At 41.5% G+C, this 18,341-nt stretch overlaps 1 protein-coding gene across 1 annotated transcript; it reads right to left on the bottom strand.

Moving 5' to 3' along the window:
• Positions 1–4,767: 4,767 nt before the first annotated feature.
• cep126 (centrosomal protein 126) lies at positions 4,768–18,083 on the bottom strand. Its single transcript, XM_071516361.1, has 15 exons — positions 18,074–18,083; positions 16,588–16,717; positions 15,801–15,911; positions 13,812–13,957; positions 13,599–13,710; positions 13,229–13,418; positions 11,151–11,229; positions 10,860–11,033; positions 9,222–10,283; positions 8,407–8,562; positions 7,516–7,649; positions 7,090–7,159; positions 6,470–6,679; positions 5,771–5,835; positions 4,768–5,673 (listed from the first exon to the last, which is right to left on the bottom strand). The coding sequence occupies exons 1-15, from the start codon at positions 18,081–18,083 to the stop codon at positions 5,590–5,592; spliced, it is 2,733 nt and encodes a 910-aa protein (XP_071372462.1). The 3' UTR covers positions 4,768–5,589.
• Positions 18,084–18,341: the final 258 nt, after the last annotated feature.

Raw genomic sequence — 18,341 nt, forward strand, 5'->3', positions numbered from 1 at the left:
TCGAAAAAGTTTTGCTTTACTCGGGTCTAAACTTTGGGCAGGACATCAAACTTTATGACTCATGGGATGTCTGCTCCAGAGGCGGAGCTTGGCTTTAATTGGGAAAAAGAGTCTTTAAAGGTACAGTCAGTGCAGCCCGGGGGCCCCCAAACTTTCCTAGTGTCAAGGACCTCCCTAATAGATTCACATCAGACCAGGGACCCCCATTTGATCTGATTTTGTCCAGAAGATCCCCATCTGAGAGTACATTTGCTGTTTTTGTTGTTAAATATGAACTGAAATACAGATCTGTGTCAGGCGTTCTCAAACTTATTCATCATGTCACAAACCCCCAGACAGACACACATACCCATTTGACAGAGTTTTGCCCCAGCAGAGCCCATATGGGATGACTTTTGTTGTTGTTTATTTAACACTGAATTGTGAAACTGTCTTGTATGTGGGGGAGAAATAGCGCTGATTGGAAAAGTCATGCTTATACATTCTATAACGGGGATAATGTCTACTGAATTAAAGTTGAATTAAACTATTCCCCCATTTTGCTGTGGACCCCTTGAACCCTTCCAGGACCCCTTCAGATCCCAGGACCCCACTTTGGGAACCATTGAGTTTTATCTCATTTGAAGCTGGGAATGGTCACATTAGGTTATTTTTGTAATATTTCAATATTTAGCCTATTTGTTGAACTCCTAGACCCACACAGATTTTTTTAAGGCTAAAACAAATACACAAACCCGTGAAATATTTATATGTCTGAGCAGCATCATATCTCGCGCAAACATAATAAGCCAAAACCAATGCTTCAACAAATGCTTTCTTAAAATCATTGTTTATTTTAAAAGTCTAATAGAAGTTACTTTTTATATTCCTAGCAGGATTAAGTGATGGAATTTTAATAATATAATAAATAACTTCTCTTAGGGCCAGAAATTGTTTGAAAATTTTGTTTTGAGAATGATGTATATATAGGCCTATACTGTATTGTTCAGTATAACTTAAAAAGATTATATCCTTCTTTCTCAGCACATTGTTCTTATAAACTCAAAATTAACATAATTGGCTTTTTTCTCCATTTATTCATTTGTTTGTTTATTTGTTTGTTTGATTGTTTACATAGGCTACTTGCTTACTTTTTTATATATAGGCTACATTTTTTCTTTTTTGTCATTACATTGTTGGCTGTAGGGTAGATTGGGTGGGGTGATATACATTTTCACTTCTAGATGATTTCAACAAATAATAATAAACCAAAGTTAAATTTGTCTCATCATTATGTATAACTGAACTTTTTTTTCTTTTCTTTGTTTTGTCTTTTGTTTTTTTTGTACCATTGTCACATTTAGACTATAAACAATTGCAAACCACAAACCACACTTGGAGTTGTCTCATCATTATGCATAATGGTAGGTTTTTTTTTTTCTTTTTTACAGTGCTGCTGAAAAGTAGATCCATGCAGTTCCCACAATTGTTATGCAAATGAGGCCCCTCGTTCCATTGAGAAATCATTTTGTCAAGATCCAGTCTCTTTGGATATAGAGGCTCTGTTTCAACTCCTTTCTCATACATTGAGCGAATGAATGATTATGAAGCCCTATTAAATTCCCGCAGACACTGTATAGCCCCGATGAACAGATTAAAGAGCCGTGTTCATGTGTGCTCAGTCTGCCAGTCACACATCCAGCCTCTTGCTGTGTTTCTGATCGCGTCAGATGTTACAATCCACGGTTCAACTTGATTTTATTCATTTATTCCTTTCAGTTTGTTTGATTTAGTTTTATTTTAACTTTTAATGGTCGCCTCGCCTCGCTGCAGCATTTTTTAAACACCCAAGCTGAGCAAAAACTAGTATGAAAATACGCTTATACTTCAAAACATTCAATAAAATTCCTACAGGGATTTCCAGGGTGTGTGTGTGTGGCACTCTGTCGTACTTTGTGGTTTTTTTTTAAAACTCCTATCACTATAATATTCCTATAATTGTCCTATAGGGATTTATAGTCTTGCTTTGATATTATTCAATGTGTCCTTCCAAAATGTATTACAGGATCACTATAATTTACAACATAATTGTCGAGGAACTGTCTAATGTCTGCACAGTATTTCATGATTTTTGTTATGTTTTGACATGTGTGAATGAAACATTACACGCACACATGCAGCCGGTCAAGAGATGTCCATTGTTTGGGTGAAAGTAGTCATTTTCAGATCATTGTAACGCACTCAGACGCATTAAATAGATGGACTGCAGCGGCCCGGCAGCCTGCAGCCGGAGGGGACCACCCACTTAGCAGAATGGGCCAATTTGGTCAACTGGTCAACATCTCTTCATCTTTCTGAGGCGACGCAGTCTGGTTTGGTTGGATGTTACAGGACACCAGCACGCGTTGTTTGAACCATTGGTTGTATGTCACGGCATCAGTGGGAACTCCTGTAATGCGAGGAAACTATCAGTCTTTCCTGTTTTAAAAGGCTCGGTTGTTCTATTATCGGATAGTGACGCACAGTTGCTACAGTCTGTGCAGATGGGAGCACGAGCGCCCACTACAGGATTTGGGTAGGTCATAATAAACATTGAGAGCACACACACACACACACACACACACTTGTGTTTCACCCACCCCACCACCCCACCACCCCACCCAAACCGAATTTTAATCCTAATCCATCCAAGCCCTAACTTCTTAAAACTATAGAGATCTTGCAAACAGATCAAATGACCACCTTTTCAGGCTACACACACACACACACACACACACACACACACACACATTAACACTGGAATTTTGGATATAAAGTACACAATTATCTTCTTTCTTTCTTTCTTTCTTTCTTTCTTTCTTTCTTTCTTTCTTTCCAAAATCGAATGTAGTAAAAATATAGATTACAACACTCTAGTGTATGGAGTCTAAAATACAGCAAAAATTTCATTTGTTATATGCAAGAATACATATATTTGAACATACGATTATATTATCCAGTCTATTCCATCTCTTTATCTGCATCCATTTAATGTTCCGGTTTGAGCCAGACACTAATTGCATGTTAGATGGACTGTGACATAACATGACTAAAACCCTTGTGAGTTTCAGCCTCACAGCACGCACACACACACACACACACACACACACACACACACACACACACACACACACACACACACACAGACACACACACACACACACACCACAGCACAAGCTTGAACTTGCACCTCTGAAGATGTCTTGCCTTATTTTCAATGCTCTTGCCCTTTCTTGTTGAGTTTCTGGGAGTTGGGCTGGTTAAGGCTTAAATATAATTAAGCTCACTATTGTATAATGACTCTGCTCCGAACATGAACAGTAGTAGCCTAAAGGTAAGATCTGTGAGGGCAGGCCTGAAGTACACCAGTATAATATATAATATTGCTCTTTACTTTAATGGCAATAAAGTACAGTGCATTGAAATTCGTTTGTTAAAAAAAAAAAAATCTATGGGTATCAGGTCAGGTCTCTAATTGTGATTTTTTGAGAAACCACACACATATTTAGGATAAAGCCCTAAGATTAAACCTAACCCAAGCATTGAATATCTATTGATTACTTTTCACACTATGGCATCACCTGAAACTCAGTAGACTTTTAACTGACACATTTTAGCTACTTGGTTATAAGTTGGATATCAGCAGTGGACTATCCAAATAAAGTGTGAGTGTTTTTTCTTCTGCAGTCACCTCATGCCCACTGGCTCAGAACTGACAGTCACGTCCCTCCTCAAATAACCTCTTTTTGACATCTTTTGTCCTTTTTAGCATAGAAGAGTATAGATCATTTCACACAGCTTGTCACAGGGCCGCTGCAGGCATCACACAGGAAAGCTGAGCATATTTTATTTTGTCTCCTTGTGTCTGTTCCCACTTGCGGTGTAAGCTAGCGAGGAGATGGTGCATGACTCTGCATGGCAAAAACACACTACAGTCACATTATTGTCTTCAGCTCCTTGTTGAAATACCCAGAATGTACACATGCAAAGAACCAGAAACCTGTAGTTAAACCAAAAAAAAAAAAAAAAGTTTCGTCACATTTGAGAGCCCTGACACTTAAAATGAGCTTGGGCTTCCTCCACCTCTTGGAACAAGTCCTAGCAGGCTGACTGAGGGGCAAAACCAGACACGCTGCTGAGGGAGGGGCAACTGGATTCAAACTAACCTCTCCACCTTCTTTTTTTCCCCCTCTGGTAAAACCTCTTGTTAGGGAGGGAGATACAGAAACATTTCATAAAAGATCATCTTCTTCCACACAACAGCCTACAACTAAAATTGAAATCATTTCAGCATCTAATCAATAATGCTGCTATCATTTAAAGCCTTTTTAAGTGACGTGAAACAAGAGTAAAGTTCAGAGTGGATGCATTGCAACAGAAGGCAGGAAACCCTCTGACAGAGATTGACACCATCACCTTGTTGAGCCAGTAGGTTGAGTCTAGTGCACAAGACATAATCTTCCTTTTTACAACCATCAAAGAAAAGCAAACACACCTTTGGCGTTGCGACACTTCTCTCTCTGTAAACGCTTCCTTCTCCCAGTCCATTCATTGACTGTGTTACAGATGGCTGAGGAAATGATAACACAGGGACAACCACAGGGACAGAAACCAATCAGTTCATCAGTATATTAATAAAAGAGCTTTATTTAGTTCATTGTCAATACAATCCCCAATAGTATCCCCAATAGTTTCCATGCTGACACTAAATTACAGTCTCGCTCTATAAAATATATAGAGGAAACATTGCGCTGAAAATAAATATTAATCATATACAAAAATATATATATATATATATATATATATTCTCTACGGGGAAACCAAATACAATCAAGAAATCTGCACCAATTCCTGACTGTGAAGTAGATGTATGTGACAAAGCTAATGTTACAATATTTCGTTATATTTAGTTATAGGGGTCGCATCAAGATATAAAAATCAAAAACTGGAAGTCCTTGTTTGGATCTTTGTACAAGAGAAAGTGCAAAACACACCACACACAGTGCAGCATTCACTCCATTTCAAGTAAGCAAGCTTTATAAAGTCATATCTTTTTGGTAGACCTACTGCTGCAATTAAGTATCATCGTTTTTCAATACAGACATTTTGAATTAATGAAATAAAAAACAAAGCCATTATAATTCCGGTAGGCACTTACAATGTAATTGCTTAATAGTAAGTAGGTAACAAAAAGCTAAACAAAATTTTATTTTATCTATGCACAGGTACAAGGTGAATTGATGTCACTGTGTTACACGTTCAAAATTTCAACGTGTTCTTGCTCAAGCAGATGGCGTAAATACAAAAACAAACTCAATAGCTTAAACTTCAGTTTGATCTCATTTTGCCTGTATGTTTTTTTTAAACCCAAACTAGGGATCCTCTCTAATCTGATAACTGCAAACATCTCCAGAGCTTGGCGTCACTCCAGCAGCAGGCACATTAAGTGTTTTCAAAAGAGGCTGAGTCCCTTTTAGAGGGTCATAAAGTGCTTGTTCGTACAGTACACCACAGGACAGGTACAACGCACAGATGGAAGTGAGGACCGCTGTGAACCGTACAGGCCTCGGGTCAGAATTTCCTCTGGTTTCGAGAGCGGCTGTCAGCTGAGAATGTGCGGTGCCTGTGATGGATCGTAGCCTTCCCTTCCCTCGTCTGAAAACATCCGAAGAAGGTGAGGAAAAGAATGTGTTCGTCAAAGTCACCTCAGATGTCGAGACAAGCAACGATTCCCTTAAAACGTCATACTTACAGCGGGCGCGTCGATGTGAACGAGGCCGCGCACAGCAGCGCTACCCCCAGCATGCTCCTGAACACCTGCAGAGGAATAAGAGAGGCAGCGGTGGCAACATATTAATGCTTTTGTGCCTCACTTTGCTTGAGTCCCAAGTCAGTCTCAAGTCTTGAGGCGCAAGTCTCAAGTCAAGTCCCAAGTCTAAATGTAGAACACCAAGTCAAGTTAGTCAGAGTCCAGTATCAATTTCATATCTTAAAGAAAACGAAATAACTAGGACAATGCAGTATGGTTTTAATAGGATAAAAACTTGGTAAGTGCATCATGAGTTTGATTTCTATAATCAGTTTCAACTTCAATAAATTAAATCATTCCATACAAATTCAGAAAAAATAATTTAAATTCAGTCGTCTGGTGGAACAAATCTCATCACTTTCAATCTAAGTCATTTACACAAACACAAGAAGATTCTGAAGTCTTTTGTCAAGACTTTAGAAACCTTTTCAAGTCATCAAAGTACAAGTCAAAGTCAAGTCCCAAGTCACCAAAACCCAAGTCAGGGCAAGTCTCAAGTCTTCTCTTCATGCATCAAGTCAAGTCTCAAGCAGTTAAAATTGTGACTTGGGTCTGACTCGAGTCCAAGTCATGTGACTCGAGTCCCCGCCTCTGCTAACTACAGTCAAGTTGATCAGCTCTGGCCTGGTGCAAGGTGCTCACAGTGCAGCTGGTGGTTGAGTCTGTCCAGGGAGAGGAGGATTTTCTGCTCCTCCAAGGAAATGGTGGTGAGTCCCTGCTGCTGGCCGCGCTGCTGCACCGCTCCAGGCCTCTGTGTTTGGGCCGTTTCCATAGCAGCCATAATATCCCTTTCTTCCAGCAGGCCTTCGCCGTGCATTTCTGCCAGGTGAAACTGGGCCGCGCTCTCCAAGCCTGCGAGCGGAGGCGAAGGCACATCAGAGGCATTACTTCTGACTTGACTAGAATGACGGGCTTCATTTTTCTGTTTGTTTGTACATTTATGTGTAAAATGCAGCTGTATAAAAAATAAAAGTTTGTAGGTATGCTCTTACCCATATAAATGTCAAATGTTTAAGTCTCTTTTGTATTGTTAAAATCATTATGCGTGGTGTTAGTCTATTGGTGATAGATAGTTTGTAATGAGAAAATTAGTTTTACTTTTACATTACTCCTAAAAACTTTGAAGGATTCTTTTCTGGCATGCAAGAGAGTCCTATGAGATGGTGAATTTCACAGAAGACAGTGTTGATTTTTAAGATTAAAAGGTTTCCTTCTATCCATGACAGAAACCCACACACAGACACACAATGCACATAAAATACCTTCATATGGAAGTGCCACATCATAAGTACTGGAGAAAGGTCTAGCTGGGTCTGTGGCCTGTTTTGTTGGCTAAGCAAAATGAAAGCACAAAACAGAACATATAAGGTTATGTCATTTAGATTAACCTTAAATAATACAGTACACTGCAAAATTTCTAGTTGACAGGCATAAAGCACAAACGCATGGACAAACAAAACGAGCTGTAAACAAAAGCATGACTCAGCGGCACTTCTTTGCGAAACACTGGCGACTCAAGTCTATCCGGAAAGCCTCGTCTTGAAAAGCCTAAATCGTGGCGTCTGGTGGATTTTACCAGCATGAAAAGGGGATTGCGAAACCGATTCAGCAAGTTCTAACACACCCTTTAGTGATGTTTAGGAACTGTTCTCTCCGTGCCTCCCCACAGGGCAACTGCATGCACGTACCTGAGAGGGCAGAGGAAACCTTCTGTTCCCCGAGCCAGGAGCCAGCTGTCTGCTTGGCTCCGCACCGGTCTTCCTCCTGACGCCGACGCCACCGCCGCCACTCTCCAGGGCCGGCCGTCTGACGAGGCTCCTTGCTGAAAAGAGAGATTGACTTCTATTGATATCACACAGTAACAAAAAAACTACAGCGACAGTGGTTTGCATTTTAACTACTGCACGGTGAGGCCCGGGAGCCGGTGGTCCTCTAAAGAAGATGCATTACAAATTCTTTAGTCTGCAGTAAAGCTGACTGAAAAACAACAACGGATACTGTTGAGCTTGTTAAATAATAACTGCAAGGTGTAGCACTTTTCTTAACAAAGATGCAAAGTGCTGTAAAATAAATGGAGCAAAACAAACATACTGAAAGACAATCAGCTGTAATAAAGGGAGGATGTGCACGGTGCGTTGAAGCCGGCTCAGCAAAATTCATTCATTGACTCCCAACAAACAAATGAGTTCAGTTTGTGACTTGAATAAGCAATATGCAGGAACATGATATTTATATTGTAAAGCTGTAATATGGCAGCTTTTTAATTCGTTTTTTTCTGATATACTGTACACAACTCAAAGTGTTTAAAACTTTATATTTGTATTCTAATAAAGTTGTTGTTTGTCCCTTTAAAATGACACTGCAAGCCATATCACAGTTTCAATATTTATCAAATAAATGCAATATATGTTGTCCATATCATGCAGCTCAACTTGTGTGTGTAAGCACTGTTACGCTGTGCCATATTTCTAAGTAGTGCTGAAATACAGGCTGAAGTGCAAATTAAGTAATTACACATTCTAAATAGTATTCTTTTATGCAATGAGAAAATGTGGTTTAGATGCAGCGTTTGATCTCACCATTGGAAGGGGAGAGAAAGAAGCCACCCATTCTTGTGACGGCTTTGACACCACTGATAAGACTATCACCGTTGATGGTAACATGGGACAGATTGGCACGGGCTTGAGGCAAGGCAGACAACGGGCCATTGTGAGTCAGGAAGTTTCTAGGGTCACCTAAGTCGATTATAAAAAAACAGAAAGTCTAAGAGAATGTTCCAAGCATTCACTTTTCAGAAGTTACTCGCTTCCCTTTCGCCACGTATATAATCAAAACTTCGGACTTTTCAACACCAGAACATAAGATGACCCAAAAAGAACAGTATCTCTGTTATTATATAGATCTATTTCAACAAAATAGTAATCTCATAAACAGTGGTAAGTACAAGGGGCCAAAGAAAACATGGCATATCGATGCAATTTATGAAAAACAGCTTTCTGGAGAAAAATTATCTGTTAAGAATCTCATACAACTTTCCAAATTGGCAGACACACAAAGAGCACACAGTCCATTCATTGGTTTTTCCTTCGTCTATGACAAGGTGTGAACACAGTTTGTGGTAAAAAAAGATTGATTTTAGGGGTCACTGGGCTTGTAATGGTATGTAAGGATAAAGATTCAACAGGATAAGAGGGAAAAATATAATGTACGGATTGGAAAAAAGAAACCAATCATTAAACAACTGACTTGAAATTTGAAGTGGCATAGCTAATGCTAAGAAATAAGCTTGAGAGAAACTGCACAAAAGTCCAAATTACACAGCCCTGCAGGCAACAACAGACACATGGACTAGGCCTAAGCTGTGTGAGGGGCTGTCAGCCAAAATATACATTACCGTCCTTGGTAGCTAAGGCAGTGCGGACACCATGCCAGAGCTGTGAGATCTCCTCATCTGTGGGAGTGCAATCTAAACAGAGGCCTTTTTCATTGTACACCAGCCCTCTTCTCCCACCGCAGCCCTGGGTCTCCTGCTGAGCTGAGCTAGGCGTGCCTTTGGTGCTGCCCTCCAAGACGGGGCAGGTATACGAGGGTGGCAGCGGTGTATACACAACACTACTATCTGTTCTGATTACGTGATGTGTGTAAGGTGAGAAAAAGCCCTTTGAGTTGTCCTTGTGCGAGGCCTGCTCTACAGGCAGAGCTTGTTTACAGTTCACACCGGCCTGATCCACGCTGTAAGGAGTCTTGGTGATGTACGGCGTCTTGTCTCCCGCGTTTTCTTCTGCAGTTTCCATCCTGGGAGGCGGGCGAGGGACCATGATCTTCCCCTGGGTCTTGGCAATCTGACTGACCTCGGTGGCAGATTGAGGTCGCACGACGGTGCCCTTTCTGGCGCGCGAGGAAACAGGACCCACTCCGACTCGGGCAGAGCGCGCTCTCCTTGGGACCTTGGGGCCAGCCGTCCTGGTGCTGCTCTGCGGCACCTTGACCTCGTCTCCTCGCTCCTGGGGCAGGCTGACTTGAACCCCGACATCTGCCCACGCTTGCTTTGTAAAGTGATAACCAGTGGAGGCTGGAGGGGTCATGGCAGGTCCGGGTCTGGAAGCCCCTGAGACCGAAGCGAGACTCAGCTGGTGGTCTTCTGGGCTGCTCTTTGACTGAGATAGATTGGAAGACCTGCCTTTCATCTGTTTCCTTATGTTTATATTCTGCTCTTTGTCCTCTTTTTCCAGATTTACTTCATCAAACCAGCGCAACTTCTTTTTGACACTCTTGGTGCCCTCCACATCCCTGTTTTTTGCCCTTGTCAATTCAACGCTATCTCTAATCGTTAAGGCTACTTGTTTTGCAAAAATCAAATGTCCTGAGCCATACGCAGATGTGGCATCACCGGACACATATTTGGACTGCTTTTTAAGGATTCCTTTAATGATTCGGACTTCACATATTTTGGAATCTGAATGAGATGTCCCCGCTGAGAGCGCTAATCTTTGTGCTTCCTCCTCAGGACACTTAAGGCATTTAGGAGTGTCTGATTTGATGTTAGACAAGCATGCTTGTTGCGGTGATCCTGTGCTCACAGACTTCTCAATTTTGGATTCTGAGTTTGAAACCTTATTGAGGTTGTTTATGGAATCACTAGACTTTTTCTGGGATGACAGATAGTTGTTTTCTCTTCCTGTTTGCTGGATAGTTTCTTCATGTGGGGCATTATCTGTGCTGCTATCTTTCAGGAAAGTATTAGGCTTTGGGAGAGCCTCAAACAAAATGTCTTTGTGGTTGCTGTTTTTAGCAGGCAAAAGGCTTTCTGTAGCTGATGGATGTTTTGCATGTCTGTCATCATGGACGCTCTGCTGCCTCACATCAAACTGCGCCTCCTGTTTGAGACGAGAACATTCAAGTGCTGCGTTGCCTGGAGCAACTTTGTTATTTGTAACCACTGTGATTTTGTCATTGGGACTGTTTTGTGGGTGGCTTTCCCCATAGTGCTCTGCATCAATAATTTCACAAAGAGTTAACAGATTGCAGTTACCCAGAGGGGGCTGGGCTTCGGTTTTAGGAGTTTGCTCAATAGATGTGAACCCCCGTGTGGCTTGAGAAGGGTTGTGCATCCTATTGTTCAGCCCTTCAGACTCCTCTTGTTTTTTGGGCTTAGGGTCATGCATCTTTCTCGGTTGGGGTAAGTTATCACCAAGAAGCATGGCCGCTGAGGAAAAAGTTAGGTCAGATGATGGACACAAATCATTTTGGCTTCTCTGGAGTGACTGGGGCTTCTCCGAGTCAAGCAACAAGGATGAATAGGAACAATGTAGTTGTATTGTGCTGTGGCTGGGGTCCTCATTCTCCAAGCTGTCCAGACTTGACAGGCTTTCAGAATGACTGGGATGATACACATGGTGCTCCTAAAATATGAAGACAAAAGAGTGATGATGAGTAGCAAACAATAGTATGCATTACATTTCCCATATATCTGGAGGTGGCCAACACAAACAAAAGAAGTGACATACTGTTTCTGTGTTCTGTGTTGGGGAAGACACACAGAGAGAGGGAGAGAGAGAGAGAGAGAGAGAGAGAGCGAGAGAGAGAGAGAGAGAGAGAGAGAATTTGAGTGTCATAGTGTACTCTGATGCACTAGTCATCTCTCTAAAAGGGGCCTTGTTTGCTCTGGTGATGCTCAAGCACGTCTTGGCAGGCAAATTCAAGGCTAGGATTACACTTTACCTCATGCCCCTTTTCATTTTCCCTCATCAGCACACTGAATGCCACAGAGCAAAAGAATTTGGCAGCTGTATTTGTTAACAATTTCTTAAAGGTGAAAGTCCCCTACCAAATGTTACATTTTTCCCTTCAGACAAAGGGGGTGTTAAACTACTTTAAATTCCTGTGCAAAAAAAAAAGGAATTTTCACTGATGTTAAGCACCATAACATTTTTAATTTAAGCTCACATTCAAAATTCTACCACCTGAAAATATGACAAAATAGGTGGTTTTATAGTTGTTATGTACACTTGCTGAATTGTAGTCCATGTATTACGCCCCTTTTACATCGGACTAGCGACCTGAAAAAATACTGTCAGTGTGAAAGGGTCAACCCAGGTAAGCAGACCCGGAAAAAAACCCTGGTTGAGATCAGGGTTGGGACCTGGGTCAAACTCCGGTCCGCATGGTGTGACAGTTCAGTGCTTAGCCCGTGACATAAAGCCACACTTCACTGACTTGTTTTTTCTGGCACGAGTGTTATGTAAAAAGGCGCACTATATAAGGTGCTTGTTTACAAAGTTGAGACCTTACAGCGGCTACAACAGAGGAGCTTCACAGAACAGCATCTGAAGCGTCGTCTTGTCTGCCATGCTGAGCAGCACAGAATGTAAACATGTCTGCTTCTGATGACATTATAAGGTGACAGCCCATAGATAAGTGACGATTAAGGAAGTGCACTCGCATACACGGGTCTGTCCTGCGTCTGGGGTGAATGGTAGAGACACGGGACAATCTTGTGTACAAGGTTGGGGGTGAATTGCCTCCTCCACAGGATGGACCTGGATCAGGAAGCCTTAATATTCCTGAGTCAGGTGTGATAAAGGGGTATTACACACATATTATACAGTATTTCATCAGTATTTCATCAGTACCTTTGAGGTGTTCTGGTAGCTCAGTGGAAGTCTAGTCCACACACCTGAGTTGGTACAAGTTTCAAAATGAGGCTCATGGCCTTCATTGCATATTTCCCATGCCGTCATACACATATACAAGATATCAGATTTCTACCTGCAGGGATCATTAAAGCATCGCATTATTATTATTTATTACCAGCAGAGTTAACTGCCCCACTCAGTGAGGACAGTGCTGCAACTTTGACATTGAAGGCAGCAGGAATTCCCCACATAAACAAAGAAATAACCGATTTCTCTTTTATAATTATAAACCATAAATCTATTGAAGCAACTATTCACATGCATACATTTCACCAGAGGGGTCAGAGTGTAGCGGCAGGCAGGAGGGGCGTCCCTGGTGCAGGTAGGGACTCATGCCACCCTGCTGCCCCCTGTAGGTCTACATGTGTAGGATGAGATGCAAAAAAATATGTTTTGGAAAAAAAACACAAAAAACACTTTGGGAGACAGGGGGAGACAATCCAGACAATCCAGCCTTCTTAAAGAAAAGCTGAGCTTTTGTTATAGTTCCCCCAAAGGGCCAGTGAGTGTAATAATTCAGAGCTGAGAACTAGTCAAGGCTGGCCGAGCGTGAAGCCTCTCACATGAAGAGGGCGGAAAGATTAAAAATATATCAGTATAAGCCTTGGTTTATATTGGTCGCCCAGATCAATACTCTGCACTGCACCCAGCACAGAGGCAAACTACATCCTTTTGTCTTATTGCACATTCAGCTCAAGTAACCTACCTGAGGACTGCAAGTGTCTCGTTCCTTCTCTTGTGCGTCTTGAATCTCACTGAAAAAAAGCTGCTGACTGCTCTTGAAGCCGGTCATGCTATGTTCCTGAAGCAGTTTGGTGTAAGCCTCCACAGCGGAGAGCGCCCGGCGGTGGGAGGATCTCGATGCCGTGGGAGGCTTTGGAGAGGGAGTGCAGCTCCTGAGACAAACGGTTTGTTTTTATGGAAAGAACGGAAAAAAATATACAGATAAATCAAAGATGTGACTCCTCCAGCTGCTGAAAAAGGCTACACGTAAAACATATAAAAAATTATGCCACAAAAATCTGAATCCTGCGTCTTAATTTCATCCATGTAAACAAGGGGCTGACTTTTTTTACCTGCTAAAGTTCGAGTTGCTGGACAGGAAAGAGGACTGCCGGCTGTATGAACTCAAGGCGCCTTGAATCTGATTCAGCGCATCTTCAATATTTGGGACGTTCTTTCTAAAAGCTGAAACATCATAAAGGGAAAGATTCATAGCCTACAGCGTGTCAAGACCATTGTGTGTTATTTCTCAGCTCAAAGAGGGATTTGTAAGCTGTGACACTAACATTGTCTTCGTCTCTGAGAAGGAGGTAGATGGGCTCTTTGGAAGCGCTCGGTGGCGTCCTGCACCCGCTGTCTGCGCTGCTGCAGGATGTTCTCTCTCAGCCGCTGTTCCTGCACATCCCACTGCTTCCGCCTTTCCTCCAGAGCCCTGCGGCATAAAGAGAGCAGCGGTCTAAGAAATTAAGGCACAATCTAATTGATTAGGTCTAGAGTGATCACGTTTTAGGTACAGAAACCCGAGTCCATTCCTCGAGGTGTGTTTGCAACACAGTCATTAATAAGTTAAAGCTACCACTCTCTACTGGTTTACAGAGGAAGGCAATAATGATACCAACCAGGCTCAAACTAATCCAGCATCAGTGACTTTTTTTACACAGCTCAAAAATAGACAAAAAAGGCAATCCAGGTCGACAAGAGTGATGGGCATTTTTTAACAGTAGCGGGGCCCAGAAAACTAGGCAGCCACTACCAGGGCACCAACATGTTTGTATAAGAGCATCATTCACTCACAGATGGAAACTTAGGGGTAAAAGACCTGTAATAAAAATAACAATATAGTGCAATATGCATGCATTTGTCATAAAAAACGCCATGATAGATGGACCACTGCTACTGAATTTTTAGCATTTTATAAAATAACATGTTCAGCACTCTTGTACTCAAGCCTTTAGCAAACATGTTTCTGTACCATTATGAATCAACAATAACTGCTAAACGTTAGACTGATAAGAGAAAATTGTGTAATTGTGCTTTGAATTCTGAATATTTAGGTGGCCCCAACTCATTTGTCAAATTGTTTTCAATCACGCATTGTGATTGGACAAGAGGCGGACAAGAGGTGTTTCTCCAACAAACTTGTACACATGATACACAAACTTGTACTTCATTCCTCCCAAGGCTTGTATATTTGTTTAGTGTTTGATACTATTAAAAAAGTAGTAAAAATCATGCACATGTTGTATAAAAGCAATAACATGCTGTCGGTCAGGCTGTATCGTGGTTACTGGCACCGGGTGTGTTGATCTATGTAAATGATCTACTGAGGTGAAATATTGCTTTACGATCTTTAATCTTTAATTGCACTTAAATAATGTTTGATCAGTGCAACCAGTTGCTATTCATGATATAGCTGTAAAACAAGGACCAAACATGGAAAACAAGTTCCATGCCATGCAATGTAATAAACACTGAGGTTGTCTTTTCACCTCAGTAGATCATTTTCACTTTTTTAGCAAACACACCTCCTCTATTTTGCAGAGTGGGTGCAAATATGATTTTGAGTTTCCATAAAAGTATGAGTTTTTGCTTTACTACATATATATATACAATATATAGCTGTTGATCATTAACTCTTGGAGAGGTGTGTGTGTGTTAAGATCCATATCATGCAATGTAATAAATAAGGTTGTCTTAACTTTGGACCTGCTTTTCACTGCGCCCACGTAGCTTTAAAGAATAATAATCAGCTGCCTCTGGAAATCTAAATTGCCTCACAAATAATTATACAATAAAACTGCAACCATCCTTGCATTAGCCCACGCTCTCTCCACCCCCTTTCCTGCCCTGAAACATGTGCGCTGTGTTTAGAAACGCCAACACTCGCTTTTAGCCTCTGCACAGATTTAGAAGGTTATTATCTGTAAGGGATTTGAGCCTCATACTGCGCTGAACGCTTGCAGGGCGGGCGCTTTAGCCGGCGCTCTGACCCACAGTTACCCTCTGGGCCAGCAGATCTATTTCCAGGTCTAGACGACCAAATCCTGTCAAACGCAACCGTGACTTGTCGAATGTCTCATCCACCACTGCCCTTATCCTCAAAGGTGTGGCAGCCAGAGCCAGAACCATAAGCAGGTCTCTCTCTCTCTGCCTCCAGGAAGAAGACTTTCTGGGCAGGTGCAGGCAATAATATGAAGACAGTAGGGTGAACTGATAGGGGATGCAGACCTGTTGTTTCCAATGTAAAAATGCATTGTTATTAGACTGAAACTGACTTCCTGCGCCGGTTGGTTTCCAGGGAGAACTTGTGAGCGCGGGATCTGCACGACCTCTGCTCCTCCACCAGAAGCTGTCGCTCATCTTCAAGGCCTCCATCAGCTCCGAGCCTGGAATGTCTACAAGTGAACAGCTAAGGAGGAAACTGCAGTGTAGCACATATCACTTAAACACAACCTTCGACTTGAATTAATAAAAATGTCAAAGTTCTTGTGGATTATACAGGCCAGTCATGTGAGGACACTCTCAGCCTGGATATGTCATTTAACTATGAACACATTATTTCAATCCACTCATTTTTTTTTAGGCTTAGGCAAATAAGAAAGCTTCTCCACATTTGCTTTGTAACAGAGGTGTGGTCATGCAACAAACGTTTCTGCAGTAGATGATAAATGACTATACATGACACACACACACACACACACACACACACACACACACACACACACATCCCAAGCAGCAGGATACGAGTGGTAGAAGAAGTTGTCCTTCAGAGCTTGCATTCTAGGAAGCTGCTGATGCTTGTTGACACACAGCAGGCATACAGCTTCAGCTGCTAGCTAACTTGGCTAGCTAATTAGCTAACGTTACCACTGCCTCCTGCTGTCTTCACTCAACCATTTTCAGGGTGCAGATAAACTTGCAAAGGAGATATTCGAGTCCACATATCAGTAGCTTCTTCAACAGGACAACACGCTCGTCGGCCGTTAAAAAAGTAAGAAGCCAATAGACAAAGTTGCCATTTTTCCAGCTGTCTCTCCTCTCAGTCTGTCTGTGTACAGTCACGCCATGATGGCAACCGAGGACGCGCTGCCTTGACAACGGGGACAGTCGGCGGTGAAATCCACGGCGTGACCAGCAGAGGGCTCAAACTGGCTCAATGCTGCCTTCAGGTGCGCCTCGTAATCTCGTCCGACTACACAGCGTCAACAAACTTACATCAAACGTCAGCCAAATAGATTACAGTATGTCACATGCATTTAAGAGTCTTAGACATTTACTTTCAGGTGTTGTCTGTCAATTCCTTACTGAGCTTGCAGGCTATAAGCTTCAAAGTCAATATGAAAAATATATGAGGAAAATGGTCTTTTTGTTCGTTAAATTTTGTTTTGTGAATAATGAAGGAAAAGTTTTAGAAGTTAATACTAAAAACTGGTCCAGCTTTTAACATACAAAATAAGCATTAACCTGCTTGCATGTTGCATTAGCGTAACTTTGCATAAAACCAATACCAGAGCAACTGAGCAGTTGTTTTTCGCAAAAATTACTGATAACAAAAACAAACATTTTAGCTCTGGGTGTTACATTTTGCTTAGATGTAATTTGGTCCAAATAAACCTTAGGCTAGATGTTTTAACAGAAGATATCTGCAACAGAAGGCTATTTTCCACTGATGCCAATACATAGACAGCAGGCTTTGGCCAACCTTTTTTCCCACCTCTGCACTTTGCAATGATGTTTGTGGTATCCAGAAATAGGGGCTGAGTTCTTCTTCTTAGAGTTTGAAAGCTGCAAATAGCCTATGACATATGGCACATCACTTTGACCATCAGTTGTTGCTTACATGTTCTCCGCTCATCTCCCCTAACCGCACGTCTTCTAAACATCACATCTTGGCAATTTGGGTACGCAAATTCAGACTTTCCTAGAGGTATTTACCACTAGTTCATTCATGTGCGCTCAGTTTGCGGTTGTGATATTTCCGACGGCACCTGAAGGCAGCACAGGACTACAACGTGCTGTATCATTAGCAAAAACATTCAAGTCACACTCTAAAAAGTACAACACTGCATTTCAAATATACCTGGTGTTTCAAAAGTAGATACACATTTTTATTTTGTTTATTTGTATAATAATTGGCCTAAAAATGGAAAAATGCATAACTTTAGTCACTCAAATTTCCAGCTATGACAAGTGTACGTAGAAACAGGGAAATATTTATAATCATATTTTCATACTGTATAGTAATGTATATAAAATGTACACTTACGTTTGAAACAGGCTGTATTCATAATTGCTTTGCATAATTACTCAGTGACCACTGCTTATATAAAATTATTCTTGAATTAATGATGGTCTGTTACTTGTCACATTTGACAGCACCGTGAGTTAAGAGGATTAGGGAAATCCCTCTTCATGATTGTTCTATGTTTTCATGGACATGGGCCACTGCGTCATGTAATCTATTTTCAGACAAGCTTTCATCCGGTCACACACACTATACAGTATTCCCCCCTGAGCTACAAAACCATACTGAGTGACAATAGGCTACCTCCAGGCATGGGGACCATTAATATCTTCATACTTGAGAGAATAACTTGAAGTACAGCCTTAACTTTGATGCTATTTGAACCAGTTATATCTCTAAGCCAATGCAGTTCAGGTGAACCTAAAACCTTCTATTCAGTGTGTGCAAGTATGACAAGACCGTTTAAACATGTATTCATTAGAGCATACTGGTCATAATCCTACTTTTGACAAGTCAAAATGTGATTAGTCAAAATGACAAATTAAGATATTTACAAAAAAACTAGTCAGAA

This window comes from Centroberyx affinis, unplaced genomic scaffold, assembly GCF_046629955.1.
Source record: "Centroberyx affinis isolate AG114_WGS23_722 - 3 ecotype Tasmania unplaced genomic scaffold, CSIRO-AGI_Caff_v1 ptg000399l_1, whole genome shotgun sequence".
Lineage (NCBI taxonomy): Eukaryota > Metazoa > Chordata > Actinopteri > Beryciformes > Berycidae > Centroberyx > Centroberyx affinis.